The following is a 24942-nucleotide window of genomic DNA, read 5'->3' on the forward strand; positions in this document are numbered from 1 at the left end:
TTCCGAGGGCGCCAATATATTTTCTTGTCGGGTTTTTGTGTTTTCGGGTATAAAAATGTCGGCTGTGTTGTTCTCTTGACATCGCCCCATCGATTTGTCGAGTTCTCGTATTTTCTTTTTTCCGCCCCGCCGACAAGAAAACACGACAGATATCTTGTTTGTCAAGTTTTCGTGTTTTCGTTTCGTCGTCTATCGTCAGACATGCGAATGACTTGAGTATACGGTGAAAATAACGAAAATATCTCCCGTTAAAAGGGTAGCTCTGTGGGCTATTCAAATGTATCAACGAACGTTTAGATTTGGAAATGTGAACATTTTACACCTATACACAGGATCGGGATTTTTATCTAAGTATTTTGTAATACAACATAATATATAAACAACAAGTTACATGCGTCTGATTGGTTAGTATGGTAATGTGATAATGCAAAAAAGGTTTAATGAAGAAGATACAACCACTTAATTATACAATGTACTAATTGTTTAGGCATTGACTGACTTTTGAAGCTCGATATTAAATTATGTTAATACTGAGGTGGTTGATACTCCGTCACAAAACCTGATGCTATAAAGGATACCTGTAATCAATCTTTGCAACCATTGTTCAATTCTGGTGTCATTTTCCCTTCGAAATGGTGTATGAACTGTCACATGCATGTCAAATAAAGGGCGCCAATACGACATATTCATACCCGCTAACACAAAATATTGACATATATTTTTTTCTGTCGGCTTCCTCTTAACGACGCGTTTTCTCGTATGATCTTATGATGTGTCGTGTTTTCACCCTGCCAGCAAGAAATCACGAAATCACGACAACTAAAGTGTTTGTCAAGTATGTCGCGTTTTAGCCCAGTAAAAACACCAACACCATACAGCCAAGATGCTAGCCAGTAACACAATACAAAAACAAAATGCAGCTTGTACGTAAGTCATGCGGTAATAAATTGTGACTGTATCTAATGTAGTGTCGTTTTTAGTAGTTTAAATAGAAAACATTAAGAGTAAAACTATTTATAAAGTGCATAAGATTAGGTCATTCGCAATCTTTATTGATTTAGATTTTACTTCTCAGGCGGTACTATTGACATTACGGTGCACCAAGTAATTGTAGACGGAAAACTACGAGAATTACACAATGCCAGTGGTGGAGCTTGGGGAGGTACAGAGGTTGACAAAGCATACGAACAGTTCATTGCATCAATTGCAGGTATGAAGCTGTTCATGTTATGCTATTTGCCAGATATATGTAATTATTTTATCCAGTTACCGTTCCATTACAATCTGACTAAAATACATCAACAATTAACGACGCACATTGGATCTGAAGACGTGCTATTGATGCCCTCGTTCTGACGATCTTTCCGCTAGCCAATTAGAGCCTTACTTACAACATTTTGTAGAAGTTTAAAAAATCTATATTTAGCCTTGGTTTTTCATGTTTACAATTCTTATGACGACCACACCGCGACTACGCCCTCGTGTTTTGAGAGAAATGTCTTGGTTACGTAAGGTGTCAGACAGGCGATTAACTCAGTTGGTAGGGCACTCGCCAGGTAAGCGAGGGGTCCCGGGTTCGAGCCACATTTTATCACCATTTGACATTCGACGCTATTGTGATGGTTTAGCTAAATGCTTGTTGAAACAAGTCGTCTTATTGGTTCAAATGAAAATAGAGTTGAGAAAATAAAAATAGCAATATCGGAAATCAAAAATATACAGAATATACATCTTCGTTAAGAAGATCAAGTTCTTTAGTCAGATTGCGTTTCATTATTGTGTACACACATTTCAACCTTCTTTGATAATTATATCTATTCAAGTTAGGAATATTGAACAGGCATACTAGTTTTTAGATGAATGTCTCCCTTGAAATACCATGATTACAATTTACTAAATGATACAATAAAACTTTAAAATTCATATGATCTTGCTAGAACCCTAAGTTTTTGAAAATTTACTTTAGTATTCCGGTTATAATAGATAATATTTTAAACGTCTATAGCTACATATTTCAAATAGCATTGTCAGAGGAAGTAGTGAGAAACATCAGACCTACAAAGAAAACTCTTTTTTTTTTTTTTTTTTTTTTTTGAAAGTTATGAAATTAAGGGACAGTAACCCTGTAATGATTGATTTTAGGAAAGAAAACGTTGTTTTTGTGAAATTGTTACATTTCATTTTATTTCTTCTCAGGGAAAGACACTTTTCAAGTATTCAAGGAAAAGCACATGGACGATTACATTGATTTATTAAAAACGTTCGAGGTAAAGAAACGAGAAATTTCCCCACAACAACCGACCAAGGTGACATTTCGTATTCCACCCACGCTGACCGAAACTATTCTTGAAGCTACAGGGCATACAATTCATGAAAAGATTTTGCTATCAGAGTATCGAGATCACGTTTGGTTTCAAAGCGGAAAATTAAGAGTTGATGCAGATGTAACGAGGATGTTCTTTCAAAAGGTAACTGACAGCATTACTAAACATATATCTTCTTTAATGCAAAAGCAATCAGCACGAAACTGCCAGGCGATTTTAATGGTGGGAGGATTTTCTGAGTCAAAAGTACTGCAGGTTGCCATTAGAAACAAGTTTGGGGGCGGAATGAAAATATTTAATCCTGAGGGTGCTAGTCTTGCTGTTTTGAAAGGTGTTGTAATTTTTGGTCATCGCCCAAGTACAATTGCAGAACGAATATGCAAATACACCTATGGAACAGAAATTGCCCACAAAACATCCGAAAACTGCAGGCATCCTAGCTCAAAAACATATTCTTATGACGGAGAAATGCACTGCTTGGAGTTATTTGATAAGCATGTAACTATCGGACAGACAGTAAAACTGGAACAAGAACAAGATGAAATAATTTCAACTCCTATTACCGACTCTCAGACAGAAATGTATTATTACATATATGCCTCAACATCACCAGATCCTGTTCTAGTTACGGAACCAGGTTGCGTAAAAATCGGCGAATTGAGAATACCTATCCCAGATACGACACTCGGAAAAGAAAGAGAATTTGGATGCAGATTTATCTTTGGTGGAACAGAAATAGCTGTTAAAGTTGAAGATAAAGCAACGGGTGAAGTTCACATAGAGTGAGTAGACTTTTTGGAATGAGGTCAATATATTCAAGACGATGCATGTTTGTGAACAATTTTTATGACTTCTCGCTCATCTTTAAATGTGGTATTAGTATACTATGAAATTTTAATTTCTTTTGTATGTATCTATTTAAAAAACAATTAACATTTTATGAGGTTATAACACAGAAGACTGAGACGTGATAAACTGCAAAATTAGTGAGCACAGGCGTTTAAGAGAGGAACGAGTTAACGTGCATATGTTATTCTGATGAAGCAGAAAATGTTTTCATTTTCAAAGACAAATACAGTTGATGCTAACTACTATTTATTCGGTCTCTTCAAAATGTCAACGTTGATCCAAGAACATGAGACTGCATAGAAATAATTTATAATCTAATCGCGGCTATACGACCCTATATCTCCTCGCAAGCAAAAGATTCTTCTTATATCGCCCTTCAAGCACGTCCATTTAGTCATCATTATTAAATACAGCTGCATGTTTGTTCCAAATAGTCTGCGGAAGATAGTGATGCCAAGAACCAACATATTGTTTAAGATAAAACGAAAAATGTGCGCAAGGTGGACTGTTTTATTAGATCATGGTGTTGTTGTTGCGCACAAAAACTCAACACAGACCAACTTTGTGGCTATTTAGCTACATGCTCTTTTAAATTGATAATTGAATGACAAAAATGATCTTTTTTTAAATCATCATAAGATACAGGAAGGAAATGACTTCAACTTTTATTACCATAAGGTAACATATACTGATAAAAGTGTACATATTACATGTCATTAATCTCTACAATTTGGTTTTACATTTTCAGGTAATGTGATAACAGTGTTATATAAGTTACGTTCATGCGAGGCTTTTTTTAATGGCCAAGAATAGTGACCATTTTTCAAAATAAAAATCCACTTTTTCTTAGTAGTGAAATGCTTGACTACATTTTCAGTAGGGTTTTCGTTCTGAAAAGAGCTTTTTTCGTATAGATTGATATTTGTGAAAGTAGTAATGGTTCAGAATTACAAAAAAGTAATACAAATAAAAGAATCAGTAATGTCATCTCTCGCTACTCTAAATTTTAGATAATTCTGCTCTTTCTATAGTCGTATTCTTTCGCAAACAGAATACTCGAAATGATCTTGTATAATTATGAAAAATCACATAGACACTATAAGATTAAAAACATAACAGTTACTGTTTGTCGAGGGAGGCACATATTTTTGTTATTTTTCTTTTCATTTTAGGGTTACTTAGAATATATTTCAGCTTTTGCAATATATTTATTGGATATTTCGAAGATTTCGCAGCTCTTACATAATTTCATTTTGATAATTTGCTATATGAAAAGAGATTTTAAATTAATGGAGCTCGTATGCGGACACAAAGTTAAATATTACGGCGTTGACAATTTTTATATGCCAGTTTTCCCTTTTTACTTTTACGGCACAGGTTTGATATTATACCCAAAATTGCCGGTAATTCAGAAATGAAAAAACCGTGAATTGAAGCATTGTTACCATGAAAACGAATCACTAGGCGTATGATAAGAAAAATGATTGACATTGAACTACTCCTGGAATCGGTTTTCTATATATCAAAACGGTTGTACAGAAGATGTATGTGCAGACACGCATGAACTTTTATATAAATATTAAAAGTCGCTTTCTTTGTTTCTAATTTAATGTAATGTGTTTGATTGCTGCCAACAAGTGTATTGCTGTGTTTTATTTCATACTTTATAGACAATTGTTCATCAAAATATACACAGGTTGTGCAGAAAATTTAGGAAAACGTTCTGTAAATGTGATTGCAATTTCTTTTTATTACGACAGTTTTACCATTCTGTAATGATTTGCACCTATTTGCTAGCGAGATTATTTTCTTATAGCGTGTTTATACATTGATACATATGTAACTAAACAATTGCCAATATATTATTATATGCAACCTCCCCCTTCATGAGAAATGCTTTGAGCACCACAATTTGAAATATATTAGACAATATTGCACCACAATGTAGCAGAAGTTATTACACTTGTCCTACTGTACTTCCGAACGTATATGGATGAAATATGTATCCGTATGTTTACTGGAAGGAAACTTGCAATTACTCTATCACACACATTTCAGCAGATGTATTTTATTATGAACTTAGACGTTCACATACAAAAGCATGCCAAAAAAACAACATTTTTTCATCAATGCACCTAAGAAATATTTCTGTTAAAGGGACTAACCCCCACATTTAAGACGAAAAACAATTTCTCTGTAAGTCCATAAAAAGTAAGTACTCTGTAAGTTACTAGTGGTACAAACATATTGCTATAAGATTTTTGCAAGATATTTGAATAACCAAAAATACTGTGCAGAAGGTAAGGTAGAAAACCGTTGCAACGCTTTAAAATAATGTAGAAAATTTACATTCCTCTTGCAATTTTATCAGTATCTAACATTTATTTTCACCCACTTCATCATTTTAGTGACATATATACACTCTATGCCAAACTTCATGGAAATGAACATGTTCAAAATTTTCTTCCTTGATGTTTGCGAGTTGCTTTAACAAGCATAAACGAAAACGAGAAATTTATGTGTTGTTGTTGCTGTTGTTGTTGCTGTTTTTTTTTTTTTTTTTTTTTTTTGTTTTGTTTTGTTTTGTTTTTTTTTTTTTTTTTTTTTTTTTTTCAATTTGATTTTTAAGTCATTATTGTCATGCTTATATGTTTCATTTAACGCATCGCATTTAACCAAATTTTCTTACTGTAAATACCATTTTAGCATTTTGGCCAAGATTGCATATGATATAACATACAAAAGGTCTTAATTCACACAAATAATGCAAATGGTAAATAGTTCATCAGTTTTATAAGACTGATAAAAAATGGTGGTGATTAATGATGCATACCCAAGCAATAAATATACTGTAATTATGCTAATATACAGTCTGATTATATTCGAAAAAGAAACTTTCATATATTCAAATCTACGTTTCAGGAATAATTAAGTAACTCTAAAAAATGTGGTTATAAACAAAATATGTTGTATTTCTTTTTAGATTTAAAAAAGAAAGCTTTTTAATGTCTAGATTATTCATCGTAATCAAATACTTTGATTTTAATTCTTACAATAAATGACAGTCACAATGTTTTAAACGCAAGACATGTATTATGCAGGTAGTGCACTGTAATAAAACATTAACATCAAGAACATAATTATACCCCACAAAACAAACAGAAGTTTGGGGGGTGTACATAGGAGTGAGCTTGTCGGGCGGTCTGTCGGTCTGTTGGTTTTTATGGTTTCCGGATGATAACTCATAAAAAGCTTGACCAATTCAAATTACTTTTAGTACACAGGTGTAACATCGGAATATACAGGTCAAGTTCGACTTTGGGGTCAGTAGGTCAAAGGTTAAGGTCACAGTGACCCTGAACAGTTAAACGGTTTCCGGATGATAACTTGAGAGCGCTTGGACCTAGCATCATAAATTTTGGTACATAGGTGTAGCATTATGAAATACAGGTCAGTTTTGACTTTGAGGTCAGTAGGTCAAATGTCAAGGTCACAGTGAGTCTGAACAGTTAAACGGTTTCCGGATGATAACTTGAGAACTCTTGGGTCTAGGATCAAATTTTTTGTACACAGGTGTAACATGATAAAATATAGGTCAAGTTCGACTATGAGCTTGGTAGGTCAGAGGTCAAGGTCACAATGACACGAAACAGTTTCCGGATGATTACTTGAGAACGCTTGAGCCTAGGATCAAGAAAACTGATAGGGTGGTTGGTTTTGGCAAACAGATGACCCTTAATGATTTTAAGGTCAGTAGGTCACAGGTCAAGGTCACAGTGACCTGGAACGGTTTTCGGACAATAACTTCAGAACGCCTCGGACTAGGATCATGAAACTTAATAGGGACCCGCACATGACTTCTATAGATTTCGGGTTCCAAAGGTCAAAGGTCAGAGAGACCCGGAATATTTTAACCTTTTCCGGACAATAACTTAAGAACGCTTGGGCCGAGGATTATGAAACCTCACAGGGAGGTTGATCATGACCAGCAGATGACCTGTTTTGATTTTGAGGTCAGTAGGTCAAAGGTCAAGCAAGCTTGGCTTTGACATTGGCTTATTTCTGTGACAAGACTATATTGTGGTGGTATAATTCGTCACTCCTGTGACAACTCTAGTTTGCGACTGATAGCAGAGGTTCTACTAGCGTTAAGGCCTACATTTTAGTCGCTGTCGTTATAACATTTTTAGTATTATAACTCTATCACAACGTGCCACGTGGATTAACTCTATCACAACGTGTCACGTGGGATTCTGAAGATGTAATAACACGGAATAAATATGCGTGAACTTTCTTCTAGCATAACACGTGTAAAAATCTAAAAAATTAAAAACATTTTCAATCAATGTCATTAAATTTCCATGAAAAGCGCAAAAATGTCAGTGTTGTTTTATCACGTTGACGTTATTTCCTTTTGAATTATCCGTTATTGGGCCAGTTTACATTTACGCTTTGCTATAGAACGGGCATATACAAAAAGGTGTTTTAACAACACGTGAGCGCGGGAATCTCTGTCAAATCACGTTTCCATTTTGTTAAAACATTCCCGGGAAGTGACAAGAACAGCAGTTTTATACTAGAATGAATTTTAATTAATAACCAAAGTAAAGCCACCAGTGATATTGTTCAATCAGTAAATGAGAAGTTAGATTATTTCTTCATCAGATGAGAAACGCAACAATACTTCGAACTTTGATCAAAAATACTAAGCCGTATCAAGGTATATTTAATTGAGAGCATTAACTCTCTAATAGGCATATCGGTCAATGTGATAATCGTCATGTGTACCATTTGTATTTTCTATATTGACAAGTGTGAGCTAAAGACACAAATACGTAATCTAATACTCATCGCAACACTTCTCTTTAAGACTTTTTGTATTGCTATAAACATGTATATTTTGTATAATGTTTTATATGAATAAAGTCTTTTGTATTGGTATTGATGTGTACTGTTGCATAGTTTTCTCCATATAATCCTGTCCATTCGTTAAACACGGTAATCAGGTATTCACATCAGGGATATTTGTATGCTTAACATAAAAGGTTACCTCTGCAGAACACAGTTTGTGGAATATATTACCTTTTATTATATACCTATTTAAATTCTGTCAAAAATAAGCTTGCTTGAAATTCGAACAGGCTGAAAAAATCGGTCTTGTATCTTCCAAAAATCCGTATTGTACCTCCGTATTGTATGTTTCCGGACTACTTTCACTGAATATGTATGAGCTGACATAGTTATATAAACAGCGCACACAAAGTTTCATAGCTTTGACAGTAACAGAGATATTTGACTTTATCAAAAACTTTAACCAACGGCGACGCCGACGCCGACGCCGACGCCGGTGCGAGTACAATGGGTCTACTTTTTCTTCGAAAAGTCGAGCTGAAAAGGGTCATTAGAACAGTAGCTATGGCTGAGAATTTGTATTTGTGGATGATTTTGCAAGGGCGGATCACACTCGGCGCAGCGCCTAGTGAGATCCAATCTGGCAAAATCCACTCCAGCCGAACACAGACTCCCAGATCGAACTACTGTTATAATAACCATGTAATAGCTTTCGCCTCAATTGTTGAAAAACAAGCGTAAACGACCCGATTCTAACACTATTCCTTCGAATAACAAAAGCATACAATTAACACAGGAAAATAATTTTGGTTGTTTTTAGATATTTTATAGAAGAAAGAAAAAAATAACGACTTTTTTGCTTAAAAGGGAAGGAATACCTGACCATACGTCGGCACCATATAAAAGTTATCGTTCAGCCATGTTGGAAGAATCTTTTTCATCGGACCACTACTTAAAACGGATATTATAATAGCAATTTGGAATTTGTGAAAAAGGCTAACCATGGGGGCAGCTATTTCAGTGTTTATGGCGTCAATAACACACTTCGCAAATTGTTACATGTATGTAGCAAATACAACACAAAATATATTCATCTCTATAGCTGTAAATTTCTTTCATTCAAGAGATTTTTTCAGAATTAAGGAAAAACGATATTGTCTTTCCAGCGCCATTTTGATCAAATACTAAACTGTTCATAACCCTTTCATTTAGACATTTTATGGAACATTACTAATAGCCAATAGGGCGTTCAAGATGGCTGCCAAACTGAGTAAGAGCTTTGTTTCAACCTTTGTAGACAGACTGAGACAATGTTATTATTCCTTTGGCAGATAATTGGCACTTTCCTACGGAAATACATTTCCACATTTCACTCTTTATCAACACAAATGGCATACCGTTTAAACAGATAAAGCAAAATGGGAGATAAAGTGTTAAAGATGCTAGACTGGACTATAAATTAAATAGTTGACAGTCTTAAGTTTGAATTTACCTTAAAAAAAGTTTATTCAATCTTCTGTCTCCGAGTATATTGAAACTGCGTTTACAACTGACAGCAATGTATATGTATTTACATATCGCGTGTTTTGAACAGTTTTTAAAAGACTGGAGAAACACATGGATTTGTATCTCTGTAATCTTTTTTCACAATACATGTAAATACAATGTCACAATACAATTGTTTTATTATCAAATCAGCTAAAGAAAGCAACTTCGCTATACTTAGAAAGATGTTTATGTCATTTTCTGCTATTGTACTGAATTATAAATAACGAATGATAAGGGTATGTGCAAAATCTGCACAGTGCCACGTCGTGTTCTTTTTTTATTTTTGTTGTCATTTTGGTTAGGTTTCGCTATGTTTTTTTTTTGTATTTATTAGTAATGTTCACATTTTAAGGGTCTTGTGTTGTTTAATAGAAATAAAGCCTGTAGACGACCATATCATCAGCAATTAGACAATCCTTTGATAAGACGCAATGAATGGGTAAAAAGAACAGGAGGGATCCGGTGCACTCCAAGGAAACATGAACGGAGACGTTTAACATTAAGTAGAATCTAGGAAGCTTTCAACCCATGTAAGGGTTCGACCACATATCCCATAGTTATGTTTTAGTAGACATTTTTCGCGACTCACCGTATCAAAATTTTTACTTAGAGGGTAATATCAATCTGTATTTGGTTAAAGATCATTCACTGTCTGGGACACATCATCGTTTAAATTTGTACAGGCATACCGTATTTGCAATATGTGATACGATAATAATTCAAAGGGAACGGATTCAAACTATTTTTTGGAACACTAGTTTCTTTATTACTAAACTAGCTCAATCAAAACATAAGTTATGCATGGCGATTCAACTTGATAATTTACCCAGCCGGATTGCACAATGTAGTTTAGCCTGTCCTCTCACTACACCTTCTCCAGTCTTTGAGCTTTGAATTCATATTACGCGAATACATGTGCATAAAATATTTCAATACTCATAATGTGCGTGAAATTAGCCAGAGCAGCCAGAGTTCAGCCAGAGTAGCCAGAGTTCAGCCAGAGTAGCCAGAGTTCAGCCAGAGAAGTCATAACTCTGGTTACTCTGGCTGGCCAGAGTAGCCAGAGTTCAGCCAGAGTAGATGTGCGTGAAATTAGCCAGAGCAGCCAGAGTTCAGCCAGAATTTAGCCAGAGTAGCCAGAGTTCAGCCAGAGTTTAGCCAGAGTAGCCAGAGAAGTCAGAACTCTGGTTACTCTGGCTAGCCAGAGTAGCCAGAGTTCAGCCAGAGAAGTCAGAACTCTGGTTACTCTGGCTGGCCAGAGTAGCCAGAGTTCACCCAGAGTTCAGCCAGAGTAGCCAGAGTAGCCAGAGTTCAGCAAGAAAAGCCAGAGTTTCTAGGATGTTAAAATGTTCTGGCTACTCTGGTCAGCCATAGTATCCAGAATAGCCCGAGTCACCTGGATTTTATTTGCTCTGGTTAGTCTGGCTGGCCAGAGTAGCCAGAGTTTCTATGGTTTTAAGAGTAGCCAGAGTAACCTATTTCACAAAACATTTTCCGTCTTAGCTGAGTTTGATTATGAAACTTAATATGTCATTTTTATCTAAATAACATGTTTAAACTGAATTTCAAGTTAATTACTATTTTCAAATGGCTATTTAGGGTAGCCAGAGTTCAGCCAGAGTTCAGCCAGAGTTCAGCCAGAGTAGCAAGAGTTTCTAGGATTTTAACATGTTCTGACTACGCTTGTCAGCCAGAGTATCCGGAGTAGCCCGAGTCACCAGGATTTCATTTGCTCTGGTTAATTTGGCTGGCCAGAGTAGCCAGAGTTTCTAGGATTTTAACATGTTTCTCTACTCTGGTCAGCCAGAGTAGCCAGAGTTACCAGGTCCCATGTTCACAAAAGTTTTTCAGTCTTAGCTGAATTTGATTATGAAATCTAATAATTCAGCCGTGCCATGAGAAAACAAATATAGTGGCTTTGCGACCAGCATGGACCCACTATGTTGGTTTTCTTATTGCGCGACTCATATGTCATTTCTATCTAAATAGCATGTTTAAAACTGAATTTCAAGTTAATAACTATTTTCAAGTGGCTATTTAGAGTAGTCAGAGTAGCCAGAACTCTGGTCACTATGGCTGGTCAGAGTAGCCAGAGTTTAGCCGGAGTAGCCAGAGTTCAGCCAGAGTAGCCAGAAATCTGGTTACTCTGGCTGGCCAGAGTAGCCGAGTAACCAGGATGTCAATTGCTCTGGCTACTTTGGCTAGCCAGAACAGCCAGAATTTCCGAGATGTCCATTGGTTCTAGCTACCCTGGCTAGCCAGAATAGCCAGAGAAAATACTGTAATACCTATTGCGAAATGACCCTTTTGGTACTCTCAGGTTTGATTTTTTAGTATATGTACATGTATCAAGTGTATTGTCGCACCATCGTGCATCGCAGCTTAGTATTAAATAAAAAGTCATGATTGTCCAAACGGAACGCCGTGCATAACAGTGTCAAAATGGTGAAAAGTCAATTTACATTACTGAACAAAATTGATAGGTAAGACTAAGTCAGATTAAGTGATACTGAATGACCCTCATACACTATACTTGAATTTTTAGTTCGTGTCACTGTGTGACAAGGTGAGGTTTTTTGATCAACTTTTGACTTGTCTATCAGATTGAGTTAGGCTCTTTGACTGAACTCAGTACTTATTCCATTTTATATTGTAAAATCTTAAAAATCTTCTCAAGTATCACAAGACCCAGAGCTTAGATATTTTGCAAGAAGCATTGGCAGGTACATCTTTTTCAAAATTGTTCAAATCATGGACTCCGGGGTCATATTGAATCTGCCTTGGGGCTTTAAGTTTCACATAGAGTAATATATTAAATCCTGTAAAAATATTCTTATTTTCCTTTAGGCCCGGACTATATACATTTTGTATGTAGCATGGCCTAGTGAATATCTCTCTTAAAATTGAGCAAATCATGTCCCCTGATGTCAAAATTCCCACCGCTTGTGGAACGAGCTTGCAAAGTCTTACAGGAAAATCTTTTAAAATCTTCTTAAAAGAATTGCAATGACAAGAGTTAAGATATTTCACATGTTCAAATCAATACCCCAGAGTCAAAATGGTTCCTACTTAAGTTTTATATAGAAAAGAAAAACATGATATACTTACATAGCAAAATTCTTTTTCAGAGCCACAAGGGTAAGAACTGAAATATTTTGCATGTAAATTAGCAAAATTTATAATGGAGTTTTTTCAAACTTGATTGAATCACCACCCCAGGGCAATATTAGTCTCTCTGTGGATTATCAATATACTTCTAATCTTATACAATATAAGTTTAAAATTTCCAGAATGCCCAGAATTTAGAGTTAACAATTACAAAATGTGAATTTTTACTATGACTGTTATAACCCACAAGGTCCAGGTAAGCGATTCAGGACCTTATTCAGGACCATATGGGTCCTCTTGTTTATATTGATATCATAAACAATTGCATTGAATTTCATATAACTTTGAGTGTAAAAATAAAGAATATACAATTCTTTGAAGCCGTTTGATGAATCACTTGATACATGAAACACTAAAAAAACCTGAGGGTACAAAAAAGGATCATTTCGCAACATGTTAAGCCCTAGAAACCCTGGCTTCTCTGACAGAAGTCCGTTTTATGAATCACTTGATACATAAAACACAAAAATATCAACCTTGAGAGAACCAAAATAGTCAACAATCTTCTCACACCTATCCAATATAGCTTCCGTTCCAAACATAGCTATATGGCTCAACTACTATCCTTTACACAAGAAACTTCTGACAATCTCCAATCTGGAAACAAACAGGTCTCATTGTAATGGATTTCTCGAAAACTTTCGACAAGGTCGATCATCAACTCCTTCTCTATAAAATCGTGAAACTTTGTGTCTACAGAATCTCTATCCTGGATTCAATCTTTCCTTAGTAACCGTTCTCAATCTGTAGTAGTTGAAGTCTCACACTCGTTACCAGTTCTATCAGGGGGTTCCTCAAGGTTCAAGTGTTGGGTCCTTGTCTCTTCCTTTGTTTTATCAATGACCTTCCTGACTCTGTTAAAGGTAGAATACGCTTATTTGCTGATGACACTATCATATACCTCAACATAGACTCGTTAATAGACCCTTACAAAGTTCAAGATGATTTGACAATTTAATTAGAAGAATGGGAACGTAACTGGTCTATGGAATTCCATCCTGATAAATGCGAAGTAATAGGAATCTCCAAAAAAAGAGGGGAAAAATATCATCTTTCCATATAAATTACTTAACCAAAAACTAAAAACTACAGAAAATGCTAAATATCTTGGGATTACTATTAGTGATGTCTTAACTTGGAAACACATATTGAAATTACATCTTCAAAAGCTAGTAACACTCTTAGATTTATAAAAAATCTGTACATTGTAATTACAGTAATATTAAAGAAACTGCCTAAAACATACGTTCGCCTACAATTAATACCATATTGCATCCATTGCAGAAAAATACATAGTATATGAGATTATTATCATTATTATATTATTATCATCATCATCATCATCATCATCATCATAATGATTATTATTATTATTATTATTATTTAGCCCATTTAATATAAAATATACGTTCAAGGGCGCTTAACAATTAAACATGTGACATATCGCAGATATGTAGGAAAATCACAAAAACATGGTATATGCAATATTAAAACTGAAACTGAATGATTTAATTAATGTTTATTTGTACAACATTATTCGGGATGCATGTATTCATCTATGTTCTAGTGTCTGCCATTTAAGTTCTGGCCAGCCAGAGTAACCAGAGTTCTGGCTACTATAAATAGCCAGTTGAAAATAGTTATTAACTTGAAATTCAGTTTTAAACATGCTATTTAGAAAGAAATAACATATTAAGTTTCAAGATCGAATTCAGCTAAGACTGAAAATGTTTTGCGAACACGGGACCTGGTTACTCTGGCTACTCTGGTTGACCAGAGTAGCCAGAACATGTTAAAACCCTAGAAACTCTGGCTACTCTGAGCTACTTTAATTACCCACATGAAAATAGCCAGTTAAAAATAGTAATTAACTTGAAATTCAGTTTTAAATATGCTATTTACATAGAAATGACATGTTAAGTTTCATAATCAAACTCAGCTAAGACTGAAAATATTTTGCGAACACGGGACCTGGTTACTCTGGCTACTCTGGCTACTCTGGCTGACCAGCATGAGTAACCAGAGCAAATGATATCCTAGTGACTCGGGCTACTGTGGCTACTTTGGCTGACGAGAGTAGCCAGAACATGTTAAAAATCTAGGAACTCTGCCTACTCCAGCCAGAGTAACCAGAGTTCTGGCTACTCTGGCTAAACTCTGGCTACTCTGGCTGAACTCTGGCTACTCTGGCCAGCCAGAGTAACCAGAGTTATGACTTCTTTGGCTGAACTCTGGCTACTCTGGCTAAACTCTGGCTGAACTCTGGCTGAACTCTGGCTACTCTGGCTAAACTCTGGCTGAACTCTGGCTACTCTGGCTGCTCTGGCTAATTTCACGCACATATACTCATACACCACTATTACATCATAAGAGTAAATACATAGGTTGTACATTATTTATCTGTTTTATCAAAAAAAAGGTGACAGTTTTCGAATTGGTTACTTTAATGTGATTGCTAGATTCGAACGTCGGCTACTATTGCATATACATGTAGTCCGATATTTTGTTGTTGTGTGTTTTTTAGTTCGGGGTTGGAGGGTGAGGTAGGGGTGTAATTGTATTTCTTAAGAGTTTATAGATTCCGCAATTCTCTCTGACACACACTTACATTAGGGGTGGAAGAGAGCGTAACGCATTATTCAAAGAGCATAAGGAGTGGCATGTTGTATATTATTTTCTAAAATCGATTTTGATCGGGTTCGTTCCGTAGTAAGTGGCACCATCTTGAATATCAGTTTGAATATAAAAATAAGTGCGTACAATGAGCAAATAGTTAAACCCAAAGTTAAAATATGATAATTGAATTATTGTGTTAAGTAGTAGGTAAAATCGTTGCATTTAAGAAGAAAAAATACTGCAGGAAAACTTTATTGTGCGTTTGTAAATAACGTACATTGTAAACTAAAATATATTATACCAACAAAAAAATAAGTAATGATAAAAATAATAAACACGACAAAACACTATAACACCGTAAGTGACGCGGGGATATATGCCATCATAATAAGCAAGTGCAACTCTGTTTAGAGCATAACATCTTATGGTTGATTTTATGGTATTGTATGTGTTCAATATAAACATGAACAATACACGGCTAGTACTACTCCAATTAATACAAAGGTTGAAGTTTTTAAAAAAAGAATGTCTTACCTGGTTACGTAAATATTTCTCTCGTCCGTCTAAATTTATGAACTCGGGCAAACTTTTAACCAGTAATGAGTGAAATTTACAGCAATTAGAATTTTAAGGCTACAATAGGAATGAAAGAATTAAGCAACTACTTTGCCATTGGTTAAATTATTTGTGCATCAATTATGCAACCAGTTCATTTTGCAGCAATCGGATCACAGCTGCTGCTACAATCTGCAAGCTGAGGGCAGTTAGCCACACATACTGCATGTGATATCTACAATAGCAGCTCTTAATTGTTTTATGTGTCTACAGGGTCCGGTCATGTGTGGTTAGAAGCATGAGTCTCGTGTTCTAGACCGCATTTCATCAATCATTCAAATTGTAATCTCTGGACTGAAGGACTTCTACAGACTCGCCGGAGGTATACCAAATTCGTAAATTCTCTACATTTAATGCATTGAGGGACAACTTATGCTAACCTATACTTATTTCAAAACAAGGGTGCCAATGCCTGATATCACTCACTTGAATGTGTCTAGATTGTCTTTCTTTATAAAAGGCCTTCTTTCATCGATATACACATATAAATTTTGATATATTTTATTGTCCCTGGTGGCCTTTTTAAAGACTGCTTAGCTTAAATCTCTGTCGCTAGAGGACCAATCGGCAAGTTCTTCTCCGTACGTTATAAATTAATAAACATTCCATGATCTAACGGCATTTTATAACGTTTTTAATACTTACAGACACCAGACTTGTCCGTAGCGCCATGTATTTTGATGGTCAAAGTAGCTTCTAGCCTTTTGGTTGGTTGGTATTACTATTGTTTAATATCGTTGTTTCACTTATGTTATACGTAAGCCATTCCATATCTGATGAAACCTTTTCTGTCTTAGAAAGATCTATGATCTCTTGTCGTCTGATTGTACCAGCCGCATGAGTACATTTCGGTTTTCTGTCTCCTAGCAACAAAAGAATTTACATCCTATCTGGGACTGTATTACGTAAAAGGTTTCTCGTTTCTTTTTAAAGTGATCTGCAAACCTCTTTACAAGTGAATGACAGGTCATTCCTAAACTGATATCAGAACTGCTGTGAATGTAATCTGTAAAAAAAATATCATTTTTAGCCAAAATTAAATTATAATCAAGCAAAAATAATATGATAGTGTGTTATATTTGTCATAAGAAATTGCTTTTAACAGAAATAATTTTCTCCCAGTAACGTCAGAATTTGAAGAAACAAGAGCTGTTTGTAACCCCCCCCCCCCCACCCCCTCATAGTGAGTTGTTCCAATTTTAGTCTCATGATCACTATGACCTTGACCTTTGACCTACTTACCCCCAAAACAATACCGATCATCAACTGCATAAGCCAAATCATGCTATCACGTTGGAAGATACTTGGTCAAGGGCTTCTCAAGTTGTTAAATGGAAACTGTTTTCAAAGTTCACGCCCCTGTGACCTTGACCTATGGCTTACTTACCCCCAAAATAAAAAGAGTATTCTACTTCATTAAGCCTAATCATGCTAAAAAGTTTGAACGTGTTTGGTGAAGTGATTCTCAAGATATTGAGGGGAAACCGTTTTCAATTCTCAAGTCCCTGTGACCTTTACCTTTGACTTATTGACTCCAAAAACATTATTAGTTATTAACATTGTATGCTTAATAATGCTTTCAAGTTTGAAAGTTCTAGGTCAAGTGGTTCTCAAGATATTAAGCAGAAACTGACTGTTTAGCAGATTCATGCCCCCGTGGCATTGACCTTTGACAAACCGACCCCTAAAACGGTAAGGTTCATCTCCTTCATAAGCCAAATCATGCTGTCAAGTTAGAAGGTTCTGGGTCAGATGGTTCTCAAGTTATTGGGCGGAAACTGTTTTCAAGGTTAAGCCTCTGTGACCTTGACCTTTGACCTACTGACCCCAAACACAATAGTGGTCACGTACTTTACAACCCCAATCATGTTACCAGGTTTGATGGTTCTTTATCAACAATGGTTTAAAACAAATTTCTTGAGGAATACATACATTATAAATAATCGATGGTGTTAGAATATATACCAAAACTGAATCAGGGAAGCATTGACGTCACGTCGGCATATTATTCGGCGCCATATATTTGTTCTACTTTTTACACTAAAGTCGAATCAAAATGATATAACAGAACACTTAATTCACAAACACTGTATAGATTATTAGTCGTCCAGAGTAACTTTCTAAACACACTCCTAATTCCTGTGTAACGCGTTGACATCACGTCGGCCTACTACATATGGCGCAATACATGCTCCATGAAATAGTGTTTCACTATTTAATCTACTTGCTCACATAAAAGACATATAAGACGACATGATATATAAGAGAACCATCTTCCACTATATATCAAGCCAACATGAAAGGCTTGTACACCTGTGGAATAATTTCACGAGAACGTAGTCCGAGCGAATCAATACACAATAACAGATTCGTTGAAACATGGTTCTGCTATACATCATTTCTTAAATCAAATTATAATATGTACATTCTAGCAAAATATCTTATTTTGATTTATGTTTGGAAATGAATCATATCACAGACACTGTTCTAGTACCGCATGGATACTTCTATGTTTCCACAGTAAATATTTTCAAGAGAATTCTTTAAGAGAGAAAATATTTGCAGATGCGTAATATATTAGTAACAGCATTGAAAACTTTATTTGTATTGTTCTTGTTTTAGCTCCCTCGGGCTATTTTAGTCAGGCGAGAACAGCCAGTCTTTATCAATACATTAAACAACAGTATCAAACTGATCTGTTATGCACATGCGTAATATATTCATTGTTGGTAACAGCATTGAAAACTTTACCAATTTAGTCAGTCGAGAACAGCCAGCCTTTATCAATACATTAACCAACAGTATCAAACTGATCTGTTATGGAAAACTACTATGTCTGTTTTTTCTATTTCAAGGAACCTTGGAGCGCTCTTTGTCTGCTGTCTGTGGTACACATGCATATTGTATACCATTCAGTCTGCTTAACAAAAAACACTGCCAATCATACGGTTAAATTAAGTTTATGTTTGTGCAAACGCTGCTGATTTTTTTTTGTAAACAGGCTTGACACAAGAAATCGTCGATTCTTTGTTACAAAACTGAAGTCACATCTGCCAGACCATATTGCTACGGTTAAATTGGTAGACGAGATTTCTTGTTAATAATGAATCCAGTAAGAATTTTAAAGCAGGTTGAGTCATTAACAAATGCATTCATACCATTAGCAATTAGTCCTGCAAGAAGGGAGATCACGCAGGTATGACTGCGAGATAAAACGATAACGATATATTTATATGATAAAAGCAAACATTTTAATATGATTATAAGCGGGTTTGAAGTGTAAAATAATACATACTAAAACTTCTCATTCACAACTGAATATAAGATTTTAAATTATGCAAACAGTGGTTACCTTAGTTTTGATTCCGTATGCTAAAAGTTGTGTACAACATCAAGAAAATACGCAAAAAATGTATAGCATGTAAACAGTATTTTAATTTGGAAGAACTGAAATAGAAAGATATATTTATGTATAAAAAGCATTATGCCCGGCAACAATAAAAAGAAAAACAAAGGCTAAATAGGAATAGCCACATTCTCAGAACGCAGTTTCCTCAAAACAAAAACATATTACAGCGTACGCATGGCTTTGTAGCCGATAGACATATAGAGATGGGGCTTTTTATATATAGACGTGTTGCGTCTTTTGGATAGAATTTCAGGTTCCTGTGGATAGACATATTCACAAAGACACATATACTAAGTAAATCCAACTGACAATACGGACAAAACAAACACATCAGGCAACACAGTCTGTTACCGCTTTTGAACAGTGAGTGACAAAAACACTAATATAGAATTTGATCCGTTTAAAGACACAAAAACCTGACTCTGCATCTCATCCATGTTAAGTTACAAGAAAGTGTTCTAGTAAAAACAAACGTTATCCCCTCTATATAAATCCCTTGGATACGTAATGGCAAGAAACAGATCGATATGTAAAAATATAATTATTAAAAAAAGCTTAAAAGAACCCTGTACAATACCGTTGCAGAAGGCAAAGAAACAAGAGGAACACAATCAAGGGACCAACAAAACAGGCCAGAAGACAACTATTAAGGTAATTCAGACACAGTAGGCCATGGAGTATTCCACCAGTACCGTCAGCCGCAAACTGAAGGAGTAGCGTAGTGTCAAATTGTTCAAGCGCTGGTCATCAAACAAAGCTAGTCGGATCATTTGCTATTTAAATTATCAAATGCGATTTAAACCACCTGAACGTACAATATATTACCCAGTTGGATACAAAATATGTCTCAATGGACGTTTAAATAATCTTAGAACGAATTTTCATGTTAACTAAACGATAAACAATAATTGTTGAGTGATAAGCGAAAAAAGCGATATTGTTGATTGCGCACATTGGCCTGTAAGCGCGGGTGCTTAGATACGAAAAAAGCACGTCTTATATTATTGGCGCCCGCGTCAACACGAAGATGGCAGAAGTCAGCTACCCTGTATATTAAGACAAGCGGGGAAACCTAAATTTGAAATAAACTAGTGACAGAACACACATAAATATTTAAAGCAACTAACGGGAAATGATTTACTGCAACAGACAGACTGCGGCCATCACAATCAATAACAATAGTGCTGTATGCGCAGGGCTAGTAAATTATTTCGTCCACAAACAGGCGGATGGCAATTATTTTAACAATTCTGTTTCAGTACTCATCAATATTTAGCATTTGAAATGATGGTTTCTTTTTGCACTGCCATTGTTATATTTGGCAATGCGTGGATTGTAAAGAAACGTTGTATGAATATGCTCTCGGCAGCAACAGATATATCTTCAGTAGTACAAACATGCTATAAAACGTTATGTCAAAGTGAGCATTTACCGTTCTTAAATCCAAGTTTCAGACAAACATTAACTGATAGGGACCCAAGAGAAAACGACGTACACCATTCCGGTAAAATTGCATAGGTTATTACGTTGCAGATGAAAGGCGTATAACAGTTGTTGGCAATTAGTGATTGCATAATCAATTTCTCATCAAAGTCTCTTGCATCATGCATAAGCAAAAGTAACTTTGGGATAAGTGGTGATGAGCAAACATATTATCAATGGTTTGTTTCCAGTCTGAATGCAAGCATCAGTGTTCAGTAGAAGACACGGGTCAAAGGTCAGTATCACCATGCCTGAAATTGGTTTCCTATAAAAATCTGGAGGACACTTGGACCTATAGACATCATGATAACAGGGACCTCATTAGAGAAATTGGTTTTCAGTCAATAGCTAGAGATGGCTCTATGCGTTGGCCTTTAGAAGAACCCTAATGCTTTTAGAGTGAAATGTAATAGTTGCATTGCAGTTGAACATGGTTACCAACCAATACCCTGTGAACCATTAATATTCTGTCGTCACTGAATGAAACATATCATTGTTTCGGGGTCAGAGGTCAAGATCACAGTGTACTTCAACAAGCTGGCAAGGCTGGCAGGGGTATCTGTATGTTTCAAACAGCTTTCTTGCTTTTGCCTACTTTTCGTGTTTTTTTTAAGAGATGATAGATTTTACTTCATTTACAAACTTTTACTTCTATATGGTCTTAATTCATATATTTTTACCCAGTTTTGTATGAACTGAAAGAATTTCTGAATATAAGTAAGTTTACACCTTTTATTGAAAAATGCAATGTTATATCAAATAGAAGGATTGATTTTATCAACAGTTTGAGAAGTGATCTTTATGATTCATGAGAATAAGAATGAACAGTAATATATTAAGTAACTTAACTCGCAATGTTGTTCTGTTTTACTAGATATGATACATTTACTCTCATTTGATGCACCTAGCATTTACACATATTAACAGTGACATTGTTATGGCTGATTTTCATTGCTGATGTCTAGATTTTCATATATTTCTTTTCTGTTGTTGTAAGATAACTTTGATGTCGTTTATGAAGAACATTCACTATTAAAACTGTGTTCATAGTACTTAATGTGTTTGCTTGTGTTTTGCCTTGTGGACAGGAGATCATGTACTGAATAGTTGGTAATTTTCTCGTTGGCCTTTTCACCTGTAAGACATTGCATGGCTAGCAGCCTTAATGGTGGCATTAAGAATTTTGTATTTTAGGAAACGATGCAGATTAATGTGCATAAATATAATTACTGCTATCTCTATCCAGTTTGTTTAAACACTTGTCAGTCACTGGAACTACAAATATAAAACAACTAACGAATGGTGGATTTTGCTTGATGTTAGTGAGAGCAAGCTTTATTGTTTTGCCACCTCCCATCCCAGTTTGACGGTTAGAAGGCGTAGTGTGCTCATGTTGGTCAGGCAGTAGACCAATAGCATTCCGCTCAATAATGAGAGAAGTATTGAGCTTTTAGTCATCAAACTTTATAGGATGATTGCATTTGTTAAGAGATGACTCCTATTGTTTATGGGGTTGCCAGGTCAAAAGTTGAGGTGAGTGATTCATAGGCTGAAAACGGTTTCCGTTCATCATCTAAAGAAGACTTTGGTTCAACACTGTCAAATTTTATCAGCTCATTGTCTGTGATCGACATATGTCGTTTAGTAGGTCAATGTCACATAGACCTCTAGGCTGAAAATTGTTTCGAACCAATATACGGAGCATGAATATAACCGCAAAACTCCATACGGTGACTGCAGTTTGTAGAAGATCCCGACTGATTCAATGACCAGTGATCGAATATCTTTAGCAATCTTGGGTGTTATAGGATTTTTGCCTTTTGTCATTAGACCACATTTTGTTATGGGTTCAAACTGACTGAGATCGAAAATAGTTTTCTGAGAAATAACTGAAGACCACATGGGTCTGTGGCTTTCAAACTCCATACGATGGTTGGTCCGTAAATGATCTTCTATTTGGATAAACGAACAACATGTAAAACAGCAATCTGTAAGTGCCAAGTGGCGACCGTGTAAAGTCTCTCAAATGAGACCGTGTTTAGAGCCTCTACTCCTTTTATAGGTGTGAGAAACTGACAGCGGTAACCTGTACATTGTCCTCAGCTGTTTTGTCCGTTACACATTACCATCTAATACTCATTCCACAGGCGGTATAACGGTCACCTCTTTTCAAAGAAATAACTGTTAGTGTCACAACAGTTTTTCGTGAGTATATCAACGACAACGTGACTTTTTCCTTATTTTGAAAATCACTTAAGTGATCAGAAATAATCTACTATATTTTCAGAGAGATTAAAACTATTTGGAGAGTCGGAATGTATTGAAATGGATGTTACCTCGGCTGATTTATCCGAAATTGTTTTAATTTATTTTGAGGGTTTTAATTAATGCGAACATCAAATAAATTGAAGGTCTCTGAATGTAATGTTTACGATTATTCAGTAGTTGCTGCTCAAAATGAATGAGACGCAGACGAAATATTCAACATCCCTCATGTTACCTTTCGCCCTTCTCGCCCGACCTTACCACTAACATAAATTGATTCCAACTTGATTGTATTTCGGTATTTCTTGCGTTTCAGGCACGCGCATCGGATATCTGATGAAACATGATATGATCAGACAAGTCAAAATGAAAATATTTTCTATATATCTTTTAATTAATGTCATCGTGTCTTTTTGTGTTATTGATGCACTTTAACTCGTTATTTGATGTGGAAAAGAATGCATACTTTTAATACGTTTTGGGACCAAAACATGTTTGTGTACAGAACCTTGGATAATAAAAATCATATTAAAGGAATTTATGTTCTCTTGAGAAATAAATCTATGTTATTTTTCAGTAGGTACGCAGGAGCTATAATTTCTGCTTCTGTTACCCTAATCCAGTCCATATAATATATGAACGTGCCTCGATTAATCACTTTCACGCACGAGCAGTTCACGGGTGTGGTCAATTTGATCAATTTTATATTTCAAACCGGTTCATTCCTTCACAAATAGCTAAGCAGGCAAGTCGACACTTCGTGTATAAAAGTACCCACCCTCCTCACCCTAACATTTTTTGAAAAAAAAATCTGCTGCCGTGCTATATATTTTTAAGCGCCAGTACACCAGGTCATGCCACATACTGCCATACCGGTATACAGTGCCTTTTATGGATAAAGACAATTATTCCTTCCAAGAAGTCAAAAGTTCGCCACCATGTATATGAAGGCTTCATTATGGATTGTTTAAGATATTGCTCATGCATATGAAACTGTTTCATCTACGAAATTCAGGGTTTTTTTCCAGTTTATTTAAGTATTTATCTGAATATTTAATTTGTCTAAATGTTACGACCTGTATCATGTCCAATTTTCATTTAATACCAGAAAAATGGATGTTATAGATCAAGGAAGTCGGGGATGGAGACATCTTTCTGTTTGCAACATTTGGATATCACCATATGACTGAAATATACTCTAATATTAAATGTGAGTGGTTGCGAGAAGTCACTTTATTGGTGTCAGTGTCAGAATAAATTCATCATACATGCATAGATGCATATGTACATACTTACAGAGTCTGCACCATTTGCTTGGAACACGCCAGTGGTGCACTGATTCCTTTATGACATATTTGTAAAAACTCTTTTTAGTTAAGTGCTTTATTCTGTAGTAATATCATTAAGCTACAGCCTAAAATGGATTGAAACATACGTTACTTTAAATATCAATTACAACAATACCAGTTAGTATTACTCATACGGCCAAACAATAAACAGATACTAAACACAAATTCTTGATTCCAGGGCTTGCTCTGTTTATAGCTGTGAAGCTCTGTACTACTTATTCATAATGTCAAGCATATGCATGACTATGGATGAATTCATAATAGTTTGGCACTATTTCAGAGGCATGCGCATTGAAAGGTTTTTGTTGAAAGATATTGAAGGGATTTGGCATTGTGATATATCTGAAAATTTCTATTTTAAACAAAGATAAAACGTTCAAGCACCACCAAAAGGTACATCAATATATATGTATCATAAAGTGCTTTGATAGGTTTAGAACTGTATATGCTCATTTCTGTTTGTGTT

General features: G+C 35.5%; 1 protein-coding gene across 1 annotated transcript in view; it reads left to right on the forward strand.

The window, feature by feature from the left end:
- Positions 1-3882, forward strand: part of LOC123557050 (heat shock 70 kDa protein 12A-like) — a 76038-nt gene extending 72156 nt beyond the window's left edge. The window contains exons 8-9 of the mRNA XM_053543366.1: positions 1076-1210; positions 2197-3882. Of these exons, the coding sequence (XP_053399341.1) occupies positions 1076-1210; positions 2197-3110 (1049 nt within the window). The 3' untranslated portion in view covers positions 3111-3882. The remainder of the gene's footprint in view (positions 1-1075; positions 1211-2196) is intronic.
- The last annotated feature ends 21060 nt before the right edge of the window (positions 3883-24942 follow it).

This window comes from Mercenaria mercenaria, chromosome 5, assembly GCF_021730395.1.
Source record: "Mercenaria mercenaria strain notata chromosome 5, MADL_Memer_1, whole genome shotgun sequence".
In the NCBI taxonomy this organism is placed as follows: Eukaryota; Metazoa; Mollusca; class Bivalvia; order Venerida; family Veneridae; genus Mercenaria; species Mercenaria mercenaria.